Genomic DNA, 23,122 nt, shown 5'->3' with positions numbered 1-23,122 from the left:
ACAAGTTATCTAGTAAGATTAGGAGTGAGAAACAAAAAATTAAATAAGAACACTCTTTTGGTAAATAGTTTTGAATTAACACCAAATTGGTAAATATTTTTCCCATCAACACTCTTTTGGAAAAAAACTTTTACTGGGCCAAAAAGAAAAGTAGGTTGGCCTTTTATGGTATTTGAAACTCTTGTCAAAATTAAAGTTACGTAGTTTAGTTTTTTTATTTGCATTAGAAAGATGACTAAGAAGATGATTAGGAATTATATATTTTTCATCCTAAAGTAGTATGTAGACTTGTGGACTTGCTTAGGCACATATATATGTATAAACTATTTATATAATAAATGTGTGAGTTATCAATTTTGAAATGGTCTTAATAGAGGATTAGCAAGGTACGTATAGATGATTTAACAAATCTCTAAATGAAAATAGGAGTAAGTAGAGGCTAATCTCAATCACCATTGATTGAGAATGAGTCTTGTATTAAGCAACATTAATTCCTAGTTACAATCCCAAGTTCAAATCTTGAATCATGATTACATATTATAATAGGTTCCAAATTTTGTCTCAACGTAGTCAACTGAGACAAGACAGAAAGATGAGAGAGGGAGAACATTGACCTGAGTCCTAACCATGGTTATGTGTCAAAGACCATAAGTCGAAAGATTGAAAATATCTCATTCGGTTTACTATCTTATGCATTGGAGCTCTGTTTCCTTTAACGGAGTTCACTATACCTAGCTAAAGAGTTGACATAAACTTGATAACCTAAATGCACTACTAATATGCCTTAATGTTATTCAGTAACATGAATAAACTCCCTTTGTTTAGCCAAAGTAAATTTACAATTGAAAAAAAAAAAAGAAAGAAACGTCAGATGTTCTTAGCCTTAAAAACATATGATGTTTTTGTGAAAACAAAATTTGGTGGAAAAGCACACTAGTTTTAACTAAAACATTCTAGCCAAGTTTTTTTTAAAATCTAAGACCAGGGTTCGAGTTTAAAAACAAAAACTTAGGGCACATTCCAATGCCCATGATTAAACTAAATGTATACATATAAAAAGACATCTTTCTTAAAAACATTGAAACTTGAAGCATTGACATTTTCTCTTAATTAAAAAGAAAATGAGTTGAAAATTATGATGTGTTATGTTTTTCCTCTTGGCAATTTCCATAAGCCAAAAACTGGTATAAATTTTCTCCAACTTATAAAGCATTATTTTTTAAAGCCATAAGATGGTGAGACCACATGCATATGTTTGTAGGGGACCCTGCCCTTTCAATAAAAGATAGAAAAATGGCCTTCAAATGATGATGGTAACCCCTATGGAGGGTTTGTTTCCATGCCTTGGATGGCCTTGATTAAACTTATCAAGGGCTCCATGAAAGAGAGAGAATGAAAGTGATAACCATGGTTGGGTCAAAGGTCGGTTTTGTTTTCTTAACGAAAAAGATTCTGAGAATGGAAAGCAAATCCTCGATAAATGCAATTCTTGAATCTCATAATGATGAGTAGCGGGTGATTGTAGAACCGTGCTTATGCCTGTGGCACAGCAAAACAAACTGTCAAAAATGTTAGTAACTTGCGATTAGCCCATAATGTTTTCTTTCTAATATTTTGTATCATGTCACACTACACCAAATCATTAGATTATTCATACTTGTTCCATACTCTATAAGAATGTTATTTTTGGGTTGGCTAAACGTACCTTTTCTAAATTTCATTATTGCCTCCCTAAAACATCAAATTAAGGGAATTTTTTTGTTCTTTTATAGTCTTATATGAAACGAAAAGAATATTACTGATTTGACGAGTTGAAATGAAGAGTTCACCAAATAAAAAGAAATGAGGCAGGTACATTTAGCCTAACTTTTTTTGTTTTGGTTAAAGGATTAAGTGGTTTTTCAAAAGATATATGATTAGTTATATACTAACATTGTTGCATTTTTCTTTGCATGCAAGAATAAATTGAATACTTGGTAACTTTCTACACTTTTAGCGCCTAAATAAGTCGAAAGACGTGTATAATCAGTTCAATCGTTGCTGTGTGACTTATAAACTTTTTAAAAAGCAATAAGATGTTTGGTATTGCTTATATTGTGAGAGAAAAAATTACCATAAGTTACACTTTTGTAACTTATTAACTTAATCAAAAGTTATAAAATGGCAAAATAAGGAACCCCAAACATCCCCATACTTAATAAGCAACATTATAATGCAAATTAAACCTGCAGGTTGCAATGGTGAAGAGGTGGCGAGGGAGATTGGGGTATCATACTGCGGGTACCCCACGGAAGAATTCACAGCCGAATACTGGTAGAGATGGTGTGGGTACACACCATAGCTCTGACCAGTAGCATAGCCTCCATGGCCGCCTTCTGCCAGATTCAGATACGGGTAGAAGGTGGCCGTAGCTGTAGTTACACCCGCAGCTGTAATCATACCACCACTAGCTGCGCTCACACTTGCTCCATAAAATGGATACTGCCCATTTGTACCTCCATACACATTATAGTAACTCTGAATACAAATATCATAAAATTGTCATTCAAATTAAACATTAATATCAACACAACGTTTTTAAAGCGAACATGGGACACAACAAACTTACCGTTGGGTAGGCGTAATCTGGAGAATAAGTTGAGTATCTGCCAAATTGGACAAATAATTAGAGATAAAACCTAACATGCATAACAAGCACTGTTACTATAAATGCATGCATGGGCTGCGTGGTGAATAATTTTAACAAAAAGTTGGTAAATAACAGATAATAGTAACTGGCATATGCCTGCAGAACTGGAAGTACTACAGTACCACTCATGTGCAGTTTGCAGGTTAGTTTGATTATAGTCAGAGTTAAAAAAAAATTATATATTATTAATCATGATGATGCATGCGGATAGTAGAGCACGCCTGAATACACAAAGATGCTTTTGATTTGTTTAATGATATTTTTTTCCCATTGAGTTGGCACTGCCCACATGCTTCAACCAGTCATTAACGGGTAGGGTACTACTTTCCCAATTGTGAGTTTTAGGTTTTTTAATAGACTTTAGATTTGTCCCTACTATAAATTTGTAATTATTTTTTCTCTGCAACTTTTTATGGTAACTTATTGTTAGGGAAAAAAAAAACTTAATTAGTGTTATTCTTTTTATTGATAATTTATATTTTAAAAGTTTTATACATCTCATGTATAATTGTGCAAATGTATACGTCATTTACAATAAAAGCTACAACCTGGTTTGTTAACATAATTAAAATTTGTTAAAACTTTTCATAACTTAAACATACGTTATATTTGTAAAAAAATTTATTCATATATTTTTTTTAAAACTATATATGAATAAATATTGTATTTATAGCATTTCTTAGATATTAAAAATTTAAGACTGAATATATATCTTCAGTCTTAAATTTTTAATATCTAAGAAATGCTATAAATACAATATTTATTCATCTATAGTTATAAAAGAAAATATATGAATAAATTATATATGTAGTTTTATTAAACCTGTTATCGCAATACACAGTGTTTTGTACAGAACCCACCTATTTCTACATATGCATATATCATTATATAGGGTGCTTAGTGATTTGTCAAAATGTATATACATACACATGTATGTATTTGTGGAGCGGATACATTTTTTAAACCGGACAATTGAGATTATGTTGTTGAGTAATCTTGTGTTACTAGCTACAAAGGGTATTTTGTTGCACTTGCAAAACTTAGGAGCTTTTGAGTAAAGTTTCTTTTTTGTTCAGTTTAATAAGGATTGTTAGTGATTAATGATTAGTAGTTTTATAAGTAGGGTTATTTGTAAATATTATTTATTACAAAAAGCTTATAAACGATCAAGTTAGACTACTCTTTGATATCGCTATGCTTTTATATGTTCCTTCACATAAAAATGTTTTGAAGATACAAAATTAACAATGAATATTGTAATACTTTGTAGAGAAACATATATACTCTTCTATTGGTAATTTGGTTGTATATTATACAGTCTCATTATTTATGATACAATGAAGCTTTTTCATGGATGTGATATTGTGGTGTATGTATATATATTCAGGGAGAGAGGGAGAGACTAACCCATAAAGATTAGTTGCAGGAAATGGGATGCCTTGGTGGATAGCATAATGTGGGAAGGCTGTAGCAGCAGGGAAAGTTGTTGTTCCCATTCCACCTGCAACACCAGCTTGATGATGGTTATGATTATAATACCCTCCTCCATAACCACCCATTACCTTAATGGTCCTTCTTCCACCTACATTATTATTTTATGCATATAACTACTAGGATATATATATGTACACACACATGATGTTTGAAACTTGGTAGTAGCACTATCTCGTAGTTATACTTTACTTCGTAAAATTGTTCAGCTTTTAATTGACCTATAGCTAAATTGGCTTGCAAGCAAAGACTTTTCCAACCCAAAGAAAGTTACAAGATATATTTATTTTAATATATATGAAGCTAGTGCTAAAGTAACCATTTAAGTTATCAATGTGACAATGTTTAACAAATTAAGTATAGAAAACAAAAATGATGTAAATATAGTAACCATCAACTCATCAAGTTGAACATACATGACCTGTCATGCTTTTATTCTTGTATCATTATTAATTTTATTTTTAGCTTTTAGAAGAAACACACATACATATTATGTACCCATGATTTATGGTTGTAATTAAAGCATTGCATTCATAAAATTCTTTATAAAAGTGAAAACCCTACCTCAATAAGTAATATTCATTGATTCGCTTTAATCAAAAACCTCAACTTCTTTCCTAGACTTGTTCGATAATTAAGGATATTCACCTTATTAACTTATAACTATACTATCTTTACACGCTAAAACTACGGCACTGACTAATCGAATTGCTCGCTATGATTGTTTATACAATCATAAATTCGTACTAACAATTCATTAAATGATGGATTCCAAATGTTAACTCTAATTAACTAACAATCCTGATATCATAATTTCAATGAAAGAACTGATGGATACCTAGTTTATTAGGGGTTGAGGGTTTGGATCTTTGAACACCCAAAGAAGCAAGATTGCAATTGGCCCTCCGACCATCAATCACCGGAGCCGCATCAACACAAGCCCTCATTGCGGCGTCAGCTTCCCGGAAAGTCACCTGCATTTATGGCCAGAAGTTGGTATGAAACACATCACATGATACATAACCTAATTGACTTCATGTTCAAGATACCAATATTAGGAAAACCCATTACAAATAATAATGAAACCCTTCATTTCCTTTAGGATCTAGCTGAAAATATGAACAAACAACAACAATACAATCATACCCAGTAAAAATCACGCAAATAGTAAGACTATTAGCAGGACCTCTATCCAAATGATGGAGAAAATAAGAAGAAAGAAAAGTACAAATTACTTACAAAGCCATAGCCTTTAGATCGGCCTGTGATCTTATCAGTGATGACAGCAGCTTCCAAGATCTCACCAAACTGCTCAAAGTACGTTTTCATGGTATCCTTTTGGGTTTCCCAAGCCAACCCACCAACAAAAACTTTAGTGTAAGTTGTGTCACCGAACTGGCCGGCTGTGTAGTTAGTAGTGGGTGTCGCTGCCGCCGGACTCATCTTTTTTAGTTGAAACTGAATATTTTGAAGAGTAGGAAGGTAAGTAGGGTTTAGTTGTAAAGAAAGTGATGAGGAAGGAGACAATTGGGACAGAAATCCAGGTTGGAGGGAAAATAAAGAAAGATAAGGGAGGGAGGGAGGGAAGGAAGAAGAGCGAAAAGCAAAAGGTGAAAAAGAGGGCCTATCAAAATATGGATATCAATTATATAGACCATTGATGACACCCCACCATCATATCATCTCTTTCTACCACCTTCTAACCATGCGATTGTAATATACTTTCTTGGTCAAACATGATACCACAGTATCTAAGTTAAATTCTATAAAATTTTACAATATTCTTTCAAGGATGACTAGGTGGTCTTTTTATCCAATAACATGAGAATAATTATTAAGACATGATTGGTATCTTAAAAACTTAAGTTTGAAGCTTGACTTAAATGAGTTTTTTTAATATGTGCTTTCTTCTAAATAATGTCTTTAAGTAAGTGATTCAGGTATGTAGTGTTAAAATATCTATAAACAGTTGATATCATGTTTTAGAAAGACTTACTTGAGTGTTAGGAGTGGTTTCATGTTATATAAAAATAAGTACATACTTAACTGAATGGTTGTTCCATGTGGTTTGCAGATATTGCACGCTTGATCTTCAAATTTATATAATCACAAACTTGCTCCTGATACTTATAAACTCATTACAAAGGTGGTTCAGATGTATGAAGTTTGTAACTACGGTGGTCCTAGCTTACTTGTGAAACCCGGCATTTTTAGGTTAACTCCGTTAACTAAACTTGGTTAGTTTCATTAACTCCATTTGATAACGTACATACATGTCACGTGAGTCCGTCCAAAAATGTTGGTGGTCTAATAAATATGACCAACTAAAAATAATAAAAATGAAATGCATTGAAATATATAGGTAATATATGTTACTTGTTACATATGGTACATGTATAAGATGTTACATGCTACATGACCTAATGTGTTACATATCTATGTTATGTTATGTCTAAGAAAATAAAATTATATGAATGTTACATGTTACGTATTTTATTAATTCATGTAATCATAAGTTAATAATATTAGGTTAATTAAAAGTGGTGATTAATAGAGCAATAATGCATAAATCAATTAAGTCATTCTAACAAGAGTTATGAGGAATGGTTACAAGGCTTTTGGTTGGCATTTTTCTTCTCTTTCTCATCTCCTTGTGGCCGGCCTCCATAACATAAACACAAGCACACACACATTCTTTTGTTCCCTCTCTAAACATTACACACACATATCTCTTAATTAGAATCATAAGCATGTCAGAAACATAATTTGCATGAGATATAGATGAAATTAGTTTCTTGGCAGATTCATATATCTTTATTGTTGGTGTTGTAAACGGATTTTAACGTGTGTTTTTGAGTGGTTATTGATTTTATGATTTACTACCTTGAGTATAGTTTCCAGAAAACTAAGCATCAAAATGTATGAATTTAGATTTCATAGTATTTATAATTATACAACTTTACATATCTAGGTTGTTGTGAAAAGTTGTATTATGGTCTTGAATCTAAGTTACATATCTTGGGTTTGACAAAAGCAATCGGGTTGATTCCACTTATGAAAGATCATAGATTCAGTTAGGATTTTAACTCATTTGTCTTTGCACTATTTTGTTTAGTATAGAATATTAGACGATTTATACTTTATGTTGCGCTCCGAAATAGTTGCACGTACATTGTTGTCTTGTATGAGTTGTTATGTTTTTCGTGTACATAGGAAAAATACAATAAAATAGCATGGTAAACCTAATACTTGTATTTTACTGTAGTAAAGTTTTCATAATTAAACTATGTGATTTGATGTGATAGAAAATAGATTTTGTTAGGTTAACATTTGTCATGTAAATTCAAAATTGTTGCCATGCTTTGTGGTCAGTTTTATCATTTTTGCACTATATGACTTTTCGGATGGTTAGTACATGGTTTGGCACTTAGGAGATACTTTGACATAATGTTCAGTGATGTAAGGATGAATAACGTACTTTAAGTGTTTTATATTGTGTGTTTTACTTGTTTATATGTATCGAACACAAGTAATTTGATTGGTTTTATGTTTACAGGTGATCGGAGCTTAAAAGAGCTTAAAGGAGACTATTTGGAGCATTCATTATGGAGTGGAAATGAAAGTAATGATGTATGATATGATAGATAATTGAAATACGACAAACGGGGACGAAAACAGAGTTGAAATGAAGATTTTATTAAGAAAACGGTGTTTTGTTGCTATAGCCGCCGTATGGCAGTGACGAGAGCCAGTAAGCTACGGCCAGCCAGTAGCTTACGGTGGCCCGGCCGTAGCTTACTGCCGGGTCTGACGGAAAATGGGTTTTAGGTATTTTTCTTCAATATTTAAAGAGATAAAACCCTAAGGTCGATATTATTAATTAACCATCAGTTTTGGGACTTCTTGGAGGCCATCTCACGCCACCAACACACATCCTAATCACACGATTGATCCATGAACTCCTTCTTCAACGTCATAATCAAGAGCATGAAGATCGAGATGCAAGGCTAAAGGCTTCATAACCATCTCCGGGTGTAGGGTTGAGTTGCATGTTAAGTTTTGATATTCGATACTTTAACTTTGGATTTGGATTTGGTTAATCATTCGGTTGATAAATTCTTTGTGTTTTCTTTTGTGCTTAAACAATTTTTATTAATTGATTGCTTAATCTTTTGTTAGTTAATTGATTTGTGGTCATCAACAATTAAGATTAAGTTCTTTCGTCTTTGACCCGTTTATCGTTAACCATATTATTGATTTTGTGTTTCAACAAGAAAAACCATTAATCAACTAGAATTTCATTAAGCCGTGTCAATTGTTCGGATTCAGTTCTGACGATTAACACAATCAATCGTTAAGTGTTTTTATTTACATATTTTATAAGAAACCATCCAAAGAAGTTTATCAATTCCCTAAACTGCTTTGAAACCCGAACCCTAGAGTTTGGTTATTTTCATATCATTGTTTACAAACTACTCAACTAAACTGCTTGATATCGTCTGTCCACTTTAATTATTTTTATAATAAAATTTGAGTTTCACTTACACTTTCCACTTATTCCCTGTGGATTCAACACCTTACTTTCCCTATCTAGTAAAGGTATTTTATCAGTGTTTTTTATTGACCTTGCGATATCGATCAAAATAGCGCCGTTTCCGGTGAATCAACACGCAAAGTGCTAGTTTAGTGTTTTGCTTACTTTTAGTTTTACTTTATTTTTGTCAGTTTTACGCTTGGTATCTGTGTCTTATGTGTGTAGGTAACTCAGGATGACGTGGAGTTGGTTCTATGACCCACATGAAAGATATAAGGCCATGGAGGACGATGAGTCATACCATACACATTCATATCATGTCCCACCTTCAGCAAAATCTCAAGGCTTCTACGAGTTAAATAACCAAAGGAGCATCAACCAGCATGTTCGCAACTGGCAATACCATAATTATTCATCGCCTCAATCTGATTACTAGGTCTTTTGGGTCAACATCAGGTAACCAAGAAAAGTTTTATCAAAGCAGTTATCAATTTGAGAAGAGAATTAATGGTTACCAGTTTGAGGATGATTCTGAGTTTGATAGTGATGGGCCCGGGACGCTAAGATTTGTAAATTATCAAGAGGATGAGGGATACTATTAATATGAATACCTTCAACCGACATACGAAGAAGCCCCTCACTATTATAATCAAGTTGTGTACAATCAGAGAGAGATTCCTGGGGGATATAATAAGGGGTATCAAAAGGGCTATCAACAAGGTCAAGGTCAGGAAGCAGTTCAAGGTCAAAATTCATTTCAAGATTCGGAAGTATTAACATTGTTGAACAATCAGATGACACTGTTAAAAGACCTCAGTCGGAGGATGGAAGTTCACGAAAAGGCTAATGTTTTTCATAATAAGTCGATGAGCCATCTAATTGATGATTTAGCCCAAATTAAGCGAGACATGGAAGAGGAGGATCTTGATCAATCAGATAATGAAGTTGAGGATGTGGTTGTGGAGATTAATACCGCACCAATTCCTCCGGTTACTGAAGTGCCATCGAATGCATCGTTTATAGTTGCTGATGATGAAGTTGAATGAGATGATCCAGACTTGTTGGAGCTTAGAACTGAATGCCTAGTCCCGAATGAAGATATATTAGTAGAATAAATAGAGATTAAGATAGTTTCAGCTTATCCCGATAATCCTCCATTACACATTATTCATATTGATAAAGTTGGGGACGATGATTTGAACTCGAATAAAAAGATTGTGAAGGGGAAGAATAGTGTGAAAAATGGTAAGAAGTGGGGTTATGTGGGTTCTACTGACACGACAACCATGAGGAAGAAGGTATGGGCACAACACCTCAACTACCGAGCATACACGGGGAATTCGGTGGGAAAATGTTCAGTTCGACCACGATCGAATCCTAGTGTTTTAATCTCAAGAAAGAGGGTGCAACCTTGATGTGTGAACTACCAGGCATATCTAGGAAACATTGAAGGTAAATGTGCATTCACACCGGCACACGTTTTTTCATTAGACTTGATAACGTGAAAGAAGAAACAGAGTTGAGGCAACCTAACTACCGAGCATACATGGGAAATTAGGTAGGTAAATGTTCCATTAGACCACTATAACTGCCAAATCAGGTAACGGTCTGGCTGAGGACCTTAACAAAAACTTAGCGCTGATCGGGAGGCAACCCAGATTTTAGTTTTTGTTTGTATTTTATTTTATTAGTTCGTTTAACCGTTTTATTTCAAGAGTACCGTTGTAGCAAAAGTCCATTGTGGGGATGCCACACGGAAAAGTCGGAGTTTTATAGTGTTTCTGTGAAAGAATTTTAAGTTACGTGGTTTCGGATATCCGACGTGCTTTCATGTTCCTTTTGCTACGGTTGATTCAGGTACGTATATATTTTTGTTGTATTTGAATTTTGTGGGTGTGGTTCTCTATAAACCTTCACGAGACCTCACTCGTCCACCCGGGCTACCGGGGGGTTTAAAGGGCTTGTTGCATATGCTAAATGCAATCCTGATTCCTACGAAAGTGAGTTAGGTCTTTTAACAATTCTACTAGTTTAACAAATTTTATTACGAAGTTTATTTAACTTAGCTTGGTAATTAAAATTAACGGTTTTGCAAATGGTATAAAAGACATATCCTAACAGTGTGACGCATGCTTCTACACATGTGAGAGTTTGCAGATTTTGTTGAGTGAATTGAGGAGCCGGGTTCGTTGAGAGCAAACATGAGTATATTTGAGTGGCTTATTTTTCTAATCAGGTGATTTGTTTTCATAATTATTTTTGTTTTATTATTTTTATTTTTAAAAGTGTAATTGTCTATATTGTATAAAGTATTAGCACCATCACATTAAACCCGGTTTTATTATTTATAATCAGTCAATTTTAACCCCGTTCTCAATAATATATATTTTATTGCTAAAATTTTAACATTGAGGACAATGACAACCTCAAGTGTGGGGATGGTGGTAAAATTATTTTTTTTTGCGTCAGAGTGCCTTGATTGTGCTTAAAAGCCGGAATTGTAAATAATTAATTGTTATTATTAATGCCAAGTAGAGGTCTTTCCTCAAGGTCAGTTTTTAAGCTTCTCGAAGGTGTTCCCATTCAAATTTTTTTAATAAGGAAAATTAAAATGGACCGTTTAGATGGGGATAACGAGTCATGGGTATGGGTACACATGTTTCATATCGGCAGCCTAATTCCTCCCGTGCGTGTGTGAGATTTTCTTTATAGATCGTACACATATAATATATAGTATATACACATGTCATACGAGTGCCATTATATAGAGTAACCAGTATATCCATGACATATAGAACTTGGTTGTCTTATGCATTTCGAGATCTTTATAGCACCACCTGTATGGAGAAATAGGACTGTAGAAATCCACATATAATGGCCTTTACATGAAAAATAAAATAATACTCCCTACCCCACATTATCCCCTAGGAGCCAAGTTTGTGCCTTTTTCCTTTCGTTTGTTTAAAACCACATTACAAGTCGTGTTTGCCTTGGCCTTTTATTATTTTTAACCATGTGGATGAAATTCGGTATGTCAAGAGTTGTATATAAGTTGTTTGTCGAGCATAGTACACAATGTACGTATGTCTCGAGTAAGTTGTTTGTATATTTTGATGTTAGTATTTGTGAAAAAAGAAAAAAATTGAAAAGGAAAAAAAAGTGAAAAATCATAGAAAAACTCAAAAAGAGTCAATGTTTGAGTCAGTTTCGTTTGTAAATAATCGTCAGTGAGTTTTTTGTTTGTTTGAATAAATTGGGTTTCATCTACCATAAGCTACTAAATAAATCCGCTTCCACACCCTAACCTGAGACACAGCAAAACCCTTTGTTATATTCTCTATGCAACCGCTGGGTAATGGGTGGAGATATGACTTTCTTCCAAGCTTATAACATTGTGTTCATATTTGGTATAGAGGACAGAGAGATACTAGCACATTTGATGCTGGTCCAGATATTAACCAATGATGTGTGGGTGAAAATATGTGTATTAAGTATGTAAATTCGTGTGTTTTGATAAGTTATATATTGTGAACATGATTACTTTGAGTGCGTTTGTGTTTAGAGGTGTGCAGAGCTTAAAAAACTAATATGGAGCATTCATGATGGAGTGGAAATGAAAGTAATGATCTATGAGATGATAGAGAATTGAAATGCGAAGACGTGGCCGCAAACGAGGAGGAAAACGGAGTTGAAACGAAGATTCTCTGAAGAAAACAAGACTTAAGCTGGCAGGACCATTAGGCAGAGTGTGCAGACCGTAGCTTACGGTCTGATCGTAAGCTACAGTGGCCAGACCGTAGCTTACGGTATGGTCTGACGGAAAATCTGTTTTTGGGTGTTTTTCTTCTATATCTAAAGCCCAAAAACCCTAAAGTCGAAGCCATTCATTCATAATCAGTCTTGGGACTTCTTGGAGGCTATCTTACACCACCAACAATCATCCTAATCATAAGATTGATCCATGAACACCTTCTTCCACATCATAATCAAGAGCATGAAGATCAAGATGCAAGGCTAAAGGCTTCATAACCATCTCTGGGTGTAGGGTTGAGTTGTATGTTAGGTTTTGTTATTCGAAGCTTTAACATTGGATTTGTAATTGATTAATCATTCGGTTAATCAATTCTTTGTGTTTGCTTTTGTGCTTAAACGGTTTTTCTTAATTGATTGCTTAATCGTTTGTCAGTTAATTGATTTGTGGTCATCAACAATTAAGATTAAGTTCTTTCGTCATTGACCCGTTTACCGTTAACCATATTATTGATTTTGTGCTTCAACCAGTAAAACCAACAAACAATTAGATTTTCATTAAGACGTGTCAATTGTTCGGTTTCAGTTCTGACGATCAACACAGTCAATCGTTAAGTCTTTTGATTTACATATTTTATAAAAAAACGTCCAAAGAAGTTTATCAATTCCTTAACTTGTTGCAAAACCTGAACCCTGGAGTTTAGTTATTTTTATATTATTGTTTACAAACTAATCAACAAAACCGCTTGACATCGTCTGTCCACTTTAAATATTTTTATAATAGAAATTGAGTTCCACTTGCACTTTCCACTGATTCTCTGTGGATTCGACACCTTACTTGCCCTAGCTAGTTTATGTAGTTTATAAGTATTTTTGATTGACCTTTCGACATCGATCAAAATGGCGCCGTTTCCGGGGAATCAACGCGCAAAGTGCTAGTTTATCTTAGTTTTTAGTTTTTCTTTTTCTTCATTGATTTTACACTGGGTGTACTTAGTCAATATGTGTTTGGTTTAAGCTTGTAATATGGGCTGGGCTACATATGTAAACCGAGATCCCGTGGGATCTCGTTGGGCTTTTGTTTAGGTTTAGGCATGTGTGTTTGTTCCCTATAAATAGCATATATTGTATAGGGTTAAAGGTTGTTAGTTCATTGGTTGTGTGGCCGTCTACGTGTTTTACTAGACGAGGTTGTAATCGTGCTTAAGCACTTGACGTATATCAATAATACGTGTGTTTTGAAGCAATTCGTGTGTTACGTGTTTGTGTTCATCGTGTTCTTGAATCATCGAGTATTGGATTTCCGCACCAGTATTGGTTTATTGATATCATAATTGTAGTAATCCAGATTCGGGACTTACAGTAAATTATATTTAAGTTATATTATTTAATAAATAAACCCAGACCCCCTTCCCCGTCTTCCCCGTTTGTCCTGCCAGGACGCCGCTGGTGACCGCGAAGCAACTCTGGCAACCCCGAATTCCCTTTTAACACACGTTTTGACCCAATTAAAGGCACGTGATATCTATTGTCCATAACGGCAAACTAATATTCAACAATAATAATGAGTAACAACGACTAATCCGGGTATAATTAATCCGCGAAACGACCAGAATATTTTTAAAACATCAATAACGAACATTAAACGAAATATTCTCCAATAGAGACAACAAATAGGCCGATATTCACCGTATAAACTTTAAATATCCTATCATGATATAAAATTTAAGTACCAATCATCAATTCACACTAATATACTCTCTAAATATCTCGTCTTGATCTTCAAAGTTCACTTTCCGGCCAACCTCCGTTCACCACTAATCCTGCACCATATCAAGTAATATATGGTTTTGATTCATTTTAAGCCAACTAACAAAACCCCTAACAAAGATTGAGAAAACATGAAACGAATTAGCAGAATTAAAACCTAGGGTTTTTGAATGAAGATGATGAACTTGAATGTTTGTATACATATTTTAGTTTCTATTCTTAAACCAACTAACAAGCTAGTCTAAATGGTTTAGTCACTTGTTTATAAACGGAAGGACCAGGGTTTGGATCGGGATCAAGCCATATCTTTTTGGTATTTTATTTTTTAAACCTTTTCTTTCATTTATTTATTGTATAAGTCAAACATATATACTAAAAATAGTTATAAATTAAATAATAACATTTTAAGTTAAATAAAATTAGTTATAATCCATATTTATCATTTTCCACTTAAAACCCAACTTTTGTTTCCATTAAAGTTTCCCGAAAACCCGATTAATATTATATTATTACTTAATTTTTCTTTAACTTTGTAATACACTAAAATAAGATTTTCCCGTTAAAATTCGTGCTCAACAAATATTAAAATTCTCTTGTTAACTAAACAATATTGACACAATAAAATCGTTAAAATTATCGTTACTACTTTAAATAGTATTATAATGCCAATTTCCATAAAAGATACAATAAAAGAAATTCATAATCTCAAAAACTAAATTATTCTAACTTTTATAACCCCGATAGATAGTCTTTAATTTTTGTATTTTCAATTATAGTTTGTGACGTTCGATCGCTTCGATTTCGTTAACTCCCTTTCGATTTTATTTCAAGTTTAGCTTCAATTTCAAGGTGAGTTTCTCACACCTCTTTTTATGCTTTTACTTTTGGGGTAGCATACATACCCTAGCAATATACTTAGTTTTACTTCACTTCATATATTCAAACTACAGTTCGTTATCATGGATTTGTCAAAGATTACCTGCTCATGATTTCTTCAATAAGTATGCTCATATGCCCCCTTTGCACTCAGGACCATGTTGTTAAGAGTGGAAAAGGGCCGCGATTATCCGAGTATGTTGGTTGTTACCAAACGTAAAGGACTTTAATTGCTCGATTACGCTTATTCATGGAATTGTATGGTTTCTACGTATTTATATCAAAACTTGTATAAACTCACCAACTATTCAATTAATTGACTTTATTTTATATGTGTGCTGCATGTACAATTATTAGAGGATGAAATGGCGAAGACATTAGAATTTAGGATATTTAAATAAATAAACAAGTTGTTTCATTATTTTTACTTTTCATGTATTTTTTTTTTTTACTTTTGAATTTGTGTATTTGAAGATTAAATCAATTAATAAGAATATTGTCACATGTTAGTGTCACATGTGTTTTGGGCAATCTGTATGTCACACTCAGGTGTTCCCGCTTTAGCCGGGGTGTTATAGTTAGCATCTATGGAAAAGAGATGCGGGTATTTAGACTTCATTTTGTCTTCACGTTCCCAAGTGAATTCTGCATCGCACTTGGTACCCTTACCCTTTTGATCATTATATCCACAATCTCTCAAGTGCATTTTTTTTATCGATACACACTTCATCAAGGGGGATATTAAGATTTTCGTCGGCTAAAAATTTTCGAAGATTTGAGACATGGAACACGGGATGGATGCCTTGAAGCTCTTGAGGAAGCTTGAGTCAATAGGCGACATCTTCGATCCGATAAAGAATCTTAAACAGACCAATAAAACAGGGTGCTAGTTTACCATTCATACCAAAGTGGGGTACTCCTTTCCAAGGTGAAACTTGAGAAGAATAAGGTCTCCGACTTCGAATTCCAAGGGTCTTCGTCACTTATCAGCGTAAGACTTTTGGAGACTTCTAGCAGCGAGCAGATTATTACGAATTTACGCAATTATGTTGGTGGTATCTTGTAGCATCTCGGGTCCGATGAGTTGGGCTTCACCGATCTCATTCCAACAAAGAGGAGAACAATATTGATGGTTGTAGAGTGTTTCAAATGAAGCCTTTTTGATGCTTGAATGATAATTATTATTGTATGAAAACTCAACCAACTTAAGATGTGTATCCCAATTACCACCAAAGTCAAGCACACAAGTTCTTAGCGTATCCTCAAGTTCAAACAGACTGACCATCCGTTTGAAGATGATAAGCGGTACTAAGATCTAGACGGATTCCCAAATTAGTTTGAAGGGTTTTTTCCTAAAAATTAGACATGAAACGACCATCACAGTTAGATATAATACTCAATGGTATACCACGGCGACAAATGATCTCATTAACATAAATCTGAGTAAGTTGGTCAGCAGGATGCTTTTCCCGAATGGGAATGAAATGAGTTGATTTTGGTCAATCCGTCGACAATTACTTATATGCTATCCTGCTGTCATTTAGTGGTTGGATGTTTTGTGACGAAGTCTGTCGTAATGTTCTCCAACTTCCAAACTGGAATTAAAGATTTCACGAGCAAACCAGCTGGTTTTTAATGCTCGGCTTTTACCTTAGCAAATGTTAGACATTTCCCAACATAAATGGAAGTATATATCTTTATGTTGGGCCACAAGAAAGTAGTTAGAAGGTCGAAATTCATTTTATCCGCACAGGGGTGGATAGAATATTTTGTCTTGTGAGCTTCGTCCATTATTGTGGGAAGTTTTTCACGATTTGGGACCCATAATCGATTAAGAAAATAGAGCAACCCATCACGCTTGATTTTGAGTTGGAGTTTAGCACCACACAAAATCTCATCGTACATATTTCCTTCGGTGATGGAGATGTGTTGGGCTTCAAACAAATAGAGCTGGAGATCGGTTTGAATCACTACACTTTAGAAAAGAATGAATTTGCTATGGGTTTTGCGACTAAGGGCATCAGCTAATACGTTTTCTTTATCAGGATGGTAATGTATTTCACATTATTAGTCGCTAGGAATTCGGTCCATCATCGTTGCCTCATGTTTAGATCTTTTTGGTCAAAAATATGTTTTTGGCTCTTTGTGATCGGTGAATACTACACATTTCGTTTCGTACAAATAGTGCCTCCAAATTTTCAACGTGAATACACAACACTGAGGTCGAGGTCGTGTGTTGTATAATTCTTTTCATGAACCTTAATTTGTCATGACTCATAGGCAATATCATTGCCTCGTTGCTTAAGAACGCAACCAAGTCCTTGATTTGAGTTACCACAATAGACAACAATATCTTCTTTTCCTTTAGAAAGGGCTAGGATACGAGCATTTCAAAGCATATGCATTAAGGTTTGAAAAGTTTCATCTTGCTTAGCCCCCCACTCATTAGTTTTACCCTTATGTGTTAAAGCGGTCAGGGGTAGAGCAATCTTGGAAAATTTTAGGGTCAAACGGCGATAATAACTACAAAGACCAAGAAAATATTGAACTTCAGTGGGTAAAGGCCGAGTCTTCCAGTTTTTAACAACTTTGATTTTAGTGGGGTCGATATGAATTCCCTTTTCGGTGACGATGTGACCAAGGAATTTCACTTCGTTTAACCAATATTAGCACTTGGAAAAATTAGCGAAAAGTTGTTCATTCTACAATAAATCAAGGATATCATGCAAATGTTTCTCATTCTAAACTTAAATGAGGATATCTTTGATGAATACGATCATGGATTTATCAATATAAGGCTTGCCTATGTGGTTCATAAAGTCCATAAATACTGTAGGTGCTTGGTCAAGACGAAGACATAAGTATAAATTCGTAATGACTGTAACGAGTTTGCAGAGAGGTTTTATGAAAGCATCCTCATGGATGCACAGCTGATGATAACCTGAATGAAGGTTGAATTTGGAAAAACAAGATGCGCCTAAAAGTTTATCGAAAAGTTCATCAATTCTAGGAAAAGGGTCATAGTTCTTAATCGTGAGGTACCATCCTTATTTTTAAAGAAAAGAATAGGTGCGACCCAAGGTGATGAACTTGGGCAAATGAAACCCTTGCTGGAGGGTTCTTGGATTTGACTCGCCAGTTCTTGCATTACCGAAGGTGCGAGATGTTAAGAAGCTTTGGCGACGGGATTCGCACCAGGCACGAGATCAATACGAAACTCCACCTCGCGAGTAGGAGGTAATCTAAAAACGATGTCAAGAAAAACTTTGAGAAAATCACGAGCCACCGGGATATCTTTTATTGTTTCTTTTCCATAACATTTGCAAGGAAGGCACATACTTGTTGCATAAAAATTTTTGGGCTTGGGTACATGACATTAGCTAAAGCCCTTTAGAAGGCTTTTCTCCGAAAATACACAAAATCCGATTGTTATCAAGTGGAATCCGAATGTACTTTTCAAAAAACGCAATTTCGGCACTGTGTTGAGTTAACCAATCCATGAATACTATGATACCAAAAGTTCTGAGTTACATAGGAATGAGATTGATAGAAAAATCATAATCGCTAAGATTTAGGGTACAACCATGAATCACTGAATTAATCGACATAGTTTTACAATTCGCGACTTCAACCGTCAAAGACTGTTTAAGTATAAAACGAGACAATGAAATCATAGGCTCAATATCAATGACACAAAACTCATATTGGCATCGATATCAACCAAAATTGATGCATAAAGGTTATTAACCAAGAACGTACCATTCACCACATCGTTGTTATGTAGAGCTTGATTTTCATTGATCACAAATGCTCTTCCGCGAGCATTGGGGAAGGCTGGTGTAGCTTGAGAATTTGAGGCATGATTAGCTTGAACCGGTTGAACAACTTGTTTGCCATAACTTGCGGAGCCGGGGGTTGAAAAGTCTGAACCTGAGGCTTATGCAGGGTACATAGGCAGAGAGAGCATTTGACTTGATATGCGAGTCAAGGACACGCGTTGCGGAAATGACTGGGATCTCAACAACTGAAACATGCTCGAGGGGTGGGGTAAGCTTGAGTGATAGGTTGAGTTTATGTTAAAACAAGATTTTGGTTGAAGGTGTGGGGAGTACAGTGTGGTTTGGTGAGGGTTGGTTGGGTACACATGAGATCAAAACATGCGCCTAGCAGGAGTCTGAAATGGCCATAATGGGTGAATTTTCGGTTAGGGGTGCCGAGTTGATTGTGTCATTGGAAAAACTGGCAAAAAGAGTGAGGACCGTGGTAAGGTTTCTTTGGGGTGGAGCTTGAAGGTTTTGGGTTTGGGGTTATTGGTATTGAGGTTGAGGTGGGTTTTTCTGGGTTAAGGCATAGATTTTTTTTTTCATTTCTAGAAGTTGTTGTTATTGTGACAGTTTGGTTTGGGTGTTGATTCGGCCTTGACCTCTTTGGAAGGTTCGGCCTCTAAAAAGCTTTCTTGCCGCCTTTGTAAGTTTCTACCTTGACATGGTTTTCAGACAAGGATGCAACAAGGACAATAGCATCGCAAAGAGATTTGGGAGCATTACTTTGGACTGATTCTTGTACTTGCCTTGGCAAATCCCGAATATACTTGCTAATCCCACGAGATAGAGGAGTGACAATATGTGGTACCAAGATGCTAAGATAGTTGAAGCGAGCAGTGTAGAGAAATTTATCACCACCCTCTTGATTAAGATTCCAGAATTCCACCTCAAGATTCATGAATTTGTTCGGTGGACATAACTCTGTAGTCATTATTTTCTTAAGTTCTTCCCATGGAAAAGCCATGGCTACGTCAGTACCATGAGTGGATTTTTCTTGCACCCACCAAGTTAGGGCTCTTTTTTCAAAGACACTTGAAGCAAATCGTGTCTTCTTGTCCTAAAAACATTCGATATGGATGAAAGTACATTCCATACTTTGGTAATATTATCGTATGGAAATAGCACCTTTAGAGCCAGCGAACTTAGGAGGCTTCGCATCGATGGAAGTCTTATGGCGACTAGAGTTGGAGCTCTAACCCAAAGTGGTTGAGTTTGAACTGGAAAAAATGGTTTGGTCCATTTCAGCCACCATTCCCAAGAGCATAGAGGTCAGTTGCTTAGTGATATGCGTTGTCAACTTGTGGCTAAGTTTCTTGCAAAGAGACGAGGGTAACGAACATACATGCTAGAAAGACATAAGAATAATATGAGTATGAGTTATCAAGTGAAGATTTCCATGAGTATAATACTTAAACCATTTGAATAAAAATTTCGTAACACTAAAATCACATGAAAATTATACTAAATTGAAGTTAGAATATTAATGTTTCACCAAGATTTTTCTAATACAACTTAATATTCATAAAGAAATAAAATTGGAAATTCAAGTGTTCATGTATCACCACGGCGTGCTGGACTTTTCAATTAAAATCACAATATTTACAATTGAAACTTTGGAACCATACGTTGCATGAATCACCATGACCTGTATGGAATTCTAATATTTACAATTAAAGTAGTGATTTGTATGAGATTTGGTGTGGTATGCTTTGGCCTAATAAGTTTTAACACCCTTTTCGAACACCCCCCCCCACCCCCCACCCCCACCAGTAAGAAACCGGGTTCCGTGGATGATTGAGATTTATAAGCATTGCTTATCCTTAGGCTTAAAACCTTGGTGTCAAGGGTTCGGAAAACAAATGTGTCCTCCTCCAGTTACTACATACCCGTCATGTAGAACCACTTTTAAGTAGTGCGAAAAATTAAAATATTGAAACCTGAACTTCTTAAACATCACAACTTCATAGAAAAAGAAAAAAAAAACAAAAAGAAATGAAAACAAATTCTAAACATAAGCCTTAGAGTTTGTGTGTGAATACGGTATACATGCGACATTATAAAATATCGTAAAGTTTTTAGAGAACCTTCTTACCGTCATCGGAATCCATCTATCCCAATTACATCCTTTTTGGTTGATGAGGATCCATCATTTTGAATATATTGTCGTTCCAAAGGCATCGTCCCGATGGTTGACAAGTTCTCTGTATTTTATAAGATTCATGGATGCAATAGTTGGCACAGTTGTTCCTCCACCAGCAGGGGTCATTAGCACTGAGGCTCCCCACAGTGCCGTGAATTGCGGACGGAATTCATCTAGGTCCACAGTGACGTGATCCCGCTTCGCATGGTTCACCGCTCTCTAGAGAAGAAGTTTCCCAACTTGAGCATTGCTTCCAATGTCAAGTAACCATGGTTCGCCACCATGACCCGTGTACCGACTTCTATGCGCCATATTCTTGAGTCTACACTGATGTGGGCGGGGATGAGCTGTTTATAGCCTTTCTTGGATTCGGAGCCATACTATTGTATGGAATATAGAAGTAAGTGTACTTTATCTTTTTGCTACATTAATTTGATGTGTTTGACTGTAGCATAGGGAAGTGCCTTCTACACTATTGTTGACACGGTCCCTGGCACCATGAGGTGTCGTCCTCACGAACCAAAGGAGCATCCTATCCTGTGTAACACCCCAGCTTTAAGTAGAATACGCCCGGGTGCAATGTACAGATCACTCATAAGCTTGTAACACTATTAATGGTGAGAATAAAATCATTATATTTCATAAAATTTGAAGTACTCAAATAGTTGATAATAAGCCAAATAACATTACATCATGAAGGAAAAAAAATATTATTCATTTTAATAATCCTAAGGTAGAACTAGTTTTCTTGTCTGGATCATATCAACCTACAACACATTTAAAATAATACATTTGTCAACAAGTTAATTTGATGGGAAGTCAAGAGGCTAGCCACAAGGCTTCAAATCATGGATTTTATTAATAAACCCAGTAATATTGTCAATTGATGACAAAGAATCATGCCCACAATTTGTAATAGGGTCTAGGTACATGTTAAAGCGTCCAAAATGAGTCAAAACGCGAGAAATCGGTTAGCCATGATTTTTTGACGTGAAACAAGCTCGTTTTTCTAAACTGGGCTTCCGTCGCGTATCATGATGGATAAATGGGCAAGTTGTCACATAGCATGTAAGGCCTCAGTCCCGGTGCCCTACTTGGACGTTGGATTTACTCATAAACACAATTCTAAATATCATAGTGAATTAAATTTTTTTGCGGAATAGTTAAAACATCAATCATTCATACAGAATCATTTAAAACTTGAACATGTCTTTAAAGTTCAAACATCACGAAACATATAACTTCAAATCTTTAGACGTCATCTTCTTTATTCATCAATCATGTGTGCTCCTCAAGCCAGCTATCTCATTCTATTTGTCTGCGTGCATACTAAAAGTCAACTACGCTGAGTGAGTTCTAGTGAATCAGACAACATACATTAAATTCACATACATATATATATATATATATATATATATATATATATACGTATCCGAAGATACATGTTACATACTTAAGCTATTTACCTTTCATTCACACATACATACATACATACATACTTTCATTCTTTCTTTCATACTTTCATTCTTTTAACCTATACATTACATACATAACTAACTATACATTTTAAAGAGCATTTCGCCCTATAACCTTCGCATATTTTATTAGAGTTTGCAACCCTTTAACCTTTGCATATATTATAAGGGTCTACAACCATTTAAGCATAAAACCATACAATTCTTACCATAGAACCATACATACCGTACATACTTATATATATATATATAAAACATCTATGCACATACTCATAGCTCTTCCTATATATATCATTCAAATATCATTCATTAACATTCATATAGCATAAACTTACCACTTAAGGTAAGTGTATTAACAAAACACATAGGAGTATGCACAATGCCCCCGAAAACATAACAGATAAAAGGGGCTAGAAACTTACATGTGTCCAGTTCCTTTCTGAGATAACGGAAATACCCCTTCTTAGTTGTGCACGACTAACTGTGTAATAATTATACGTATCAATTACCTACTTCTATTTTATCATACGTCTAGGTTAGTGAAACCCCTAGATAACGGCAGTCCGGGGGCAG

General features: G+C 35.0%; 1 protein-coding gene across 3 annotated transcripts; it reads right to left on the bottom strand.

Moving 5' to 3' along the window:
- Positions 1 to 1,154: 1,154 nt before the first annotated feature.
- On the bottom strand, positions 1,155 to 5,885 carry LOC143534899 (uncharacterized). 3 transcript variants are annotated; one of them, XM_077029271.1, is made up of 6 exons: positions 5,420 to 5,885; positions 5,019 to 5,154; positions 4,097 to 4,190; positions 2,609 to 2,645; positions 2,226 to 2,517; positions 1,155 to 1,539 (listed from the first exon to the last, which is right to left on the bottom strand). In XM_077029271.1, the coding sequence occupies exons 1-6, from the start codon at positions 5,621 to 5,623 to the stop codon at positions 1,301 to 1,303; spliced, it is 1,002 nt and encodes a 333-aa protein (XP_076885386.1). In that variant the 5' UTR covers positions 5,624 to 5,885; the 3' UTR covers positions 1,155 to 1,300. The 3 variants fall into 3 exon arrangements, with proteins under 3 accessions (XP_076885386.1, XP_076885385.1, XP_076885387.1); XM_077029270.1 differs by having other exon boundaries at positions 4,097 to 4,271; positions 5,420 to 5,881; XM_077029272.1 differs by having other exon boundaries at positions 1,386 to 1,559; positions 4,097 to 4,271; positions 5,420 to 5,858.
- Between the last annotated feature and the right edge of the window lie 17,237 nt (positions 5,886 to 23,122).

Source organism: Bidens hawaiensis, unplaced genomic scaffold (assembly GCF_021521415.1).
Source record: "Bidens hawaiensis isolate Kalapana, Puna unplaced genomic scaffold, B.hawaiensis_p1.1 tig00010348_1, whole genome shotgun sequence".
NCBI classification, from domain to species: domain Eukaryota; kingdom Viridiplantae; phylum Streptophyta; class Magnoliopsida; order Asterales; family Asteraceae; genus Bidens; species Bidens hawaiensis.
This window is presented reverse-complemented; position numbering and strand designations above follow the sequence as displayed.

Excerpts from the sequence above, each read along its gene's own strand:
- LOC143534899 (XM_077029270.1), bottom strand. The coding sequence starts at position 5,623 with ATGAGTCCGGCGGCAGCGACACCCACTACTAACTACACAGCCGGCCAG. Across the intron at positions 5,155-5,419 it reads GATCTAAAGGCTATGGCTTT|GTGACTTTCCGGGAAGCTGA; the intron begins GTAAGTAATTTG and ends CCATAAATGCAG. Across the intron at positions 4,272-5,018 it reads CTCAACCCCTAATAAACTAG|GTGGAAGAAGGACCATTAAG; the intron begins GTATCCATCAGT and ends ATAATAATGTAG.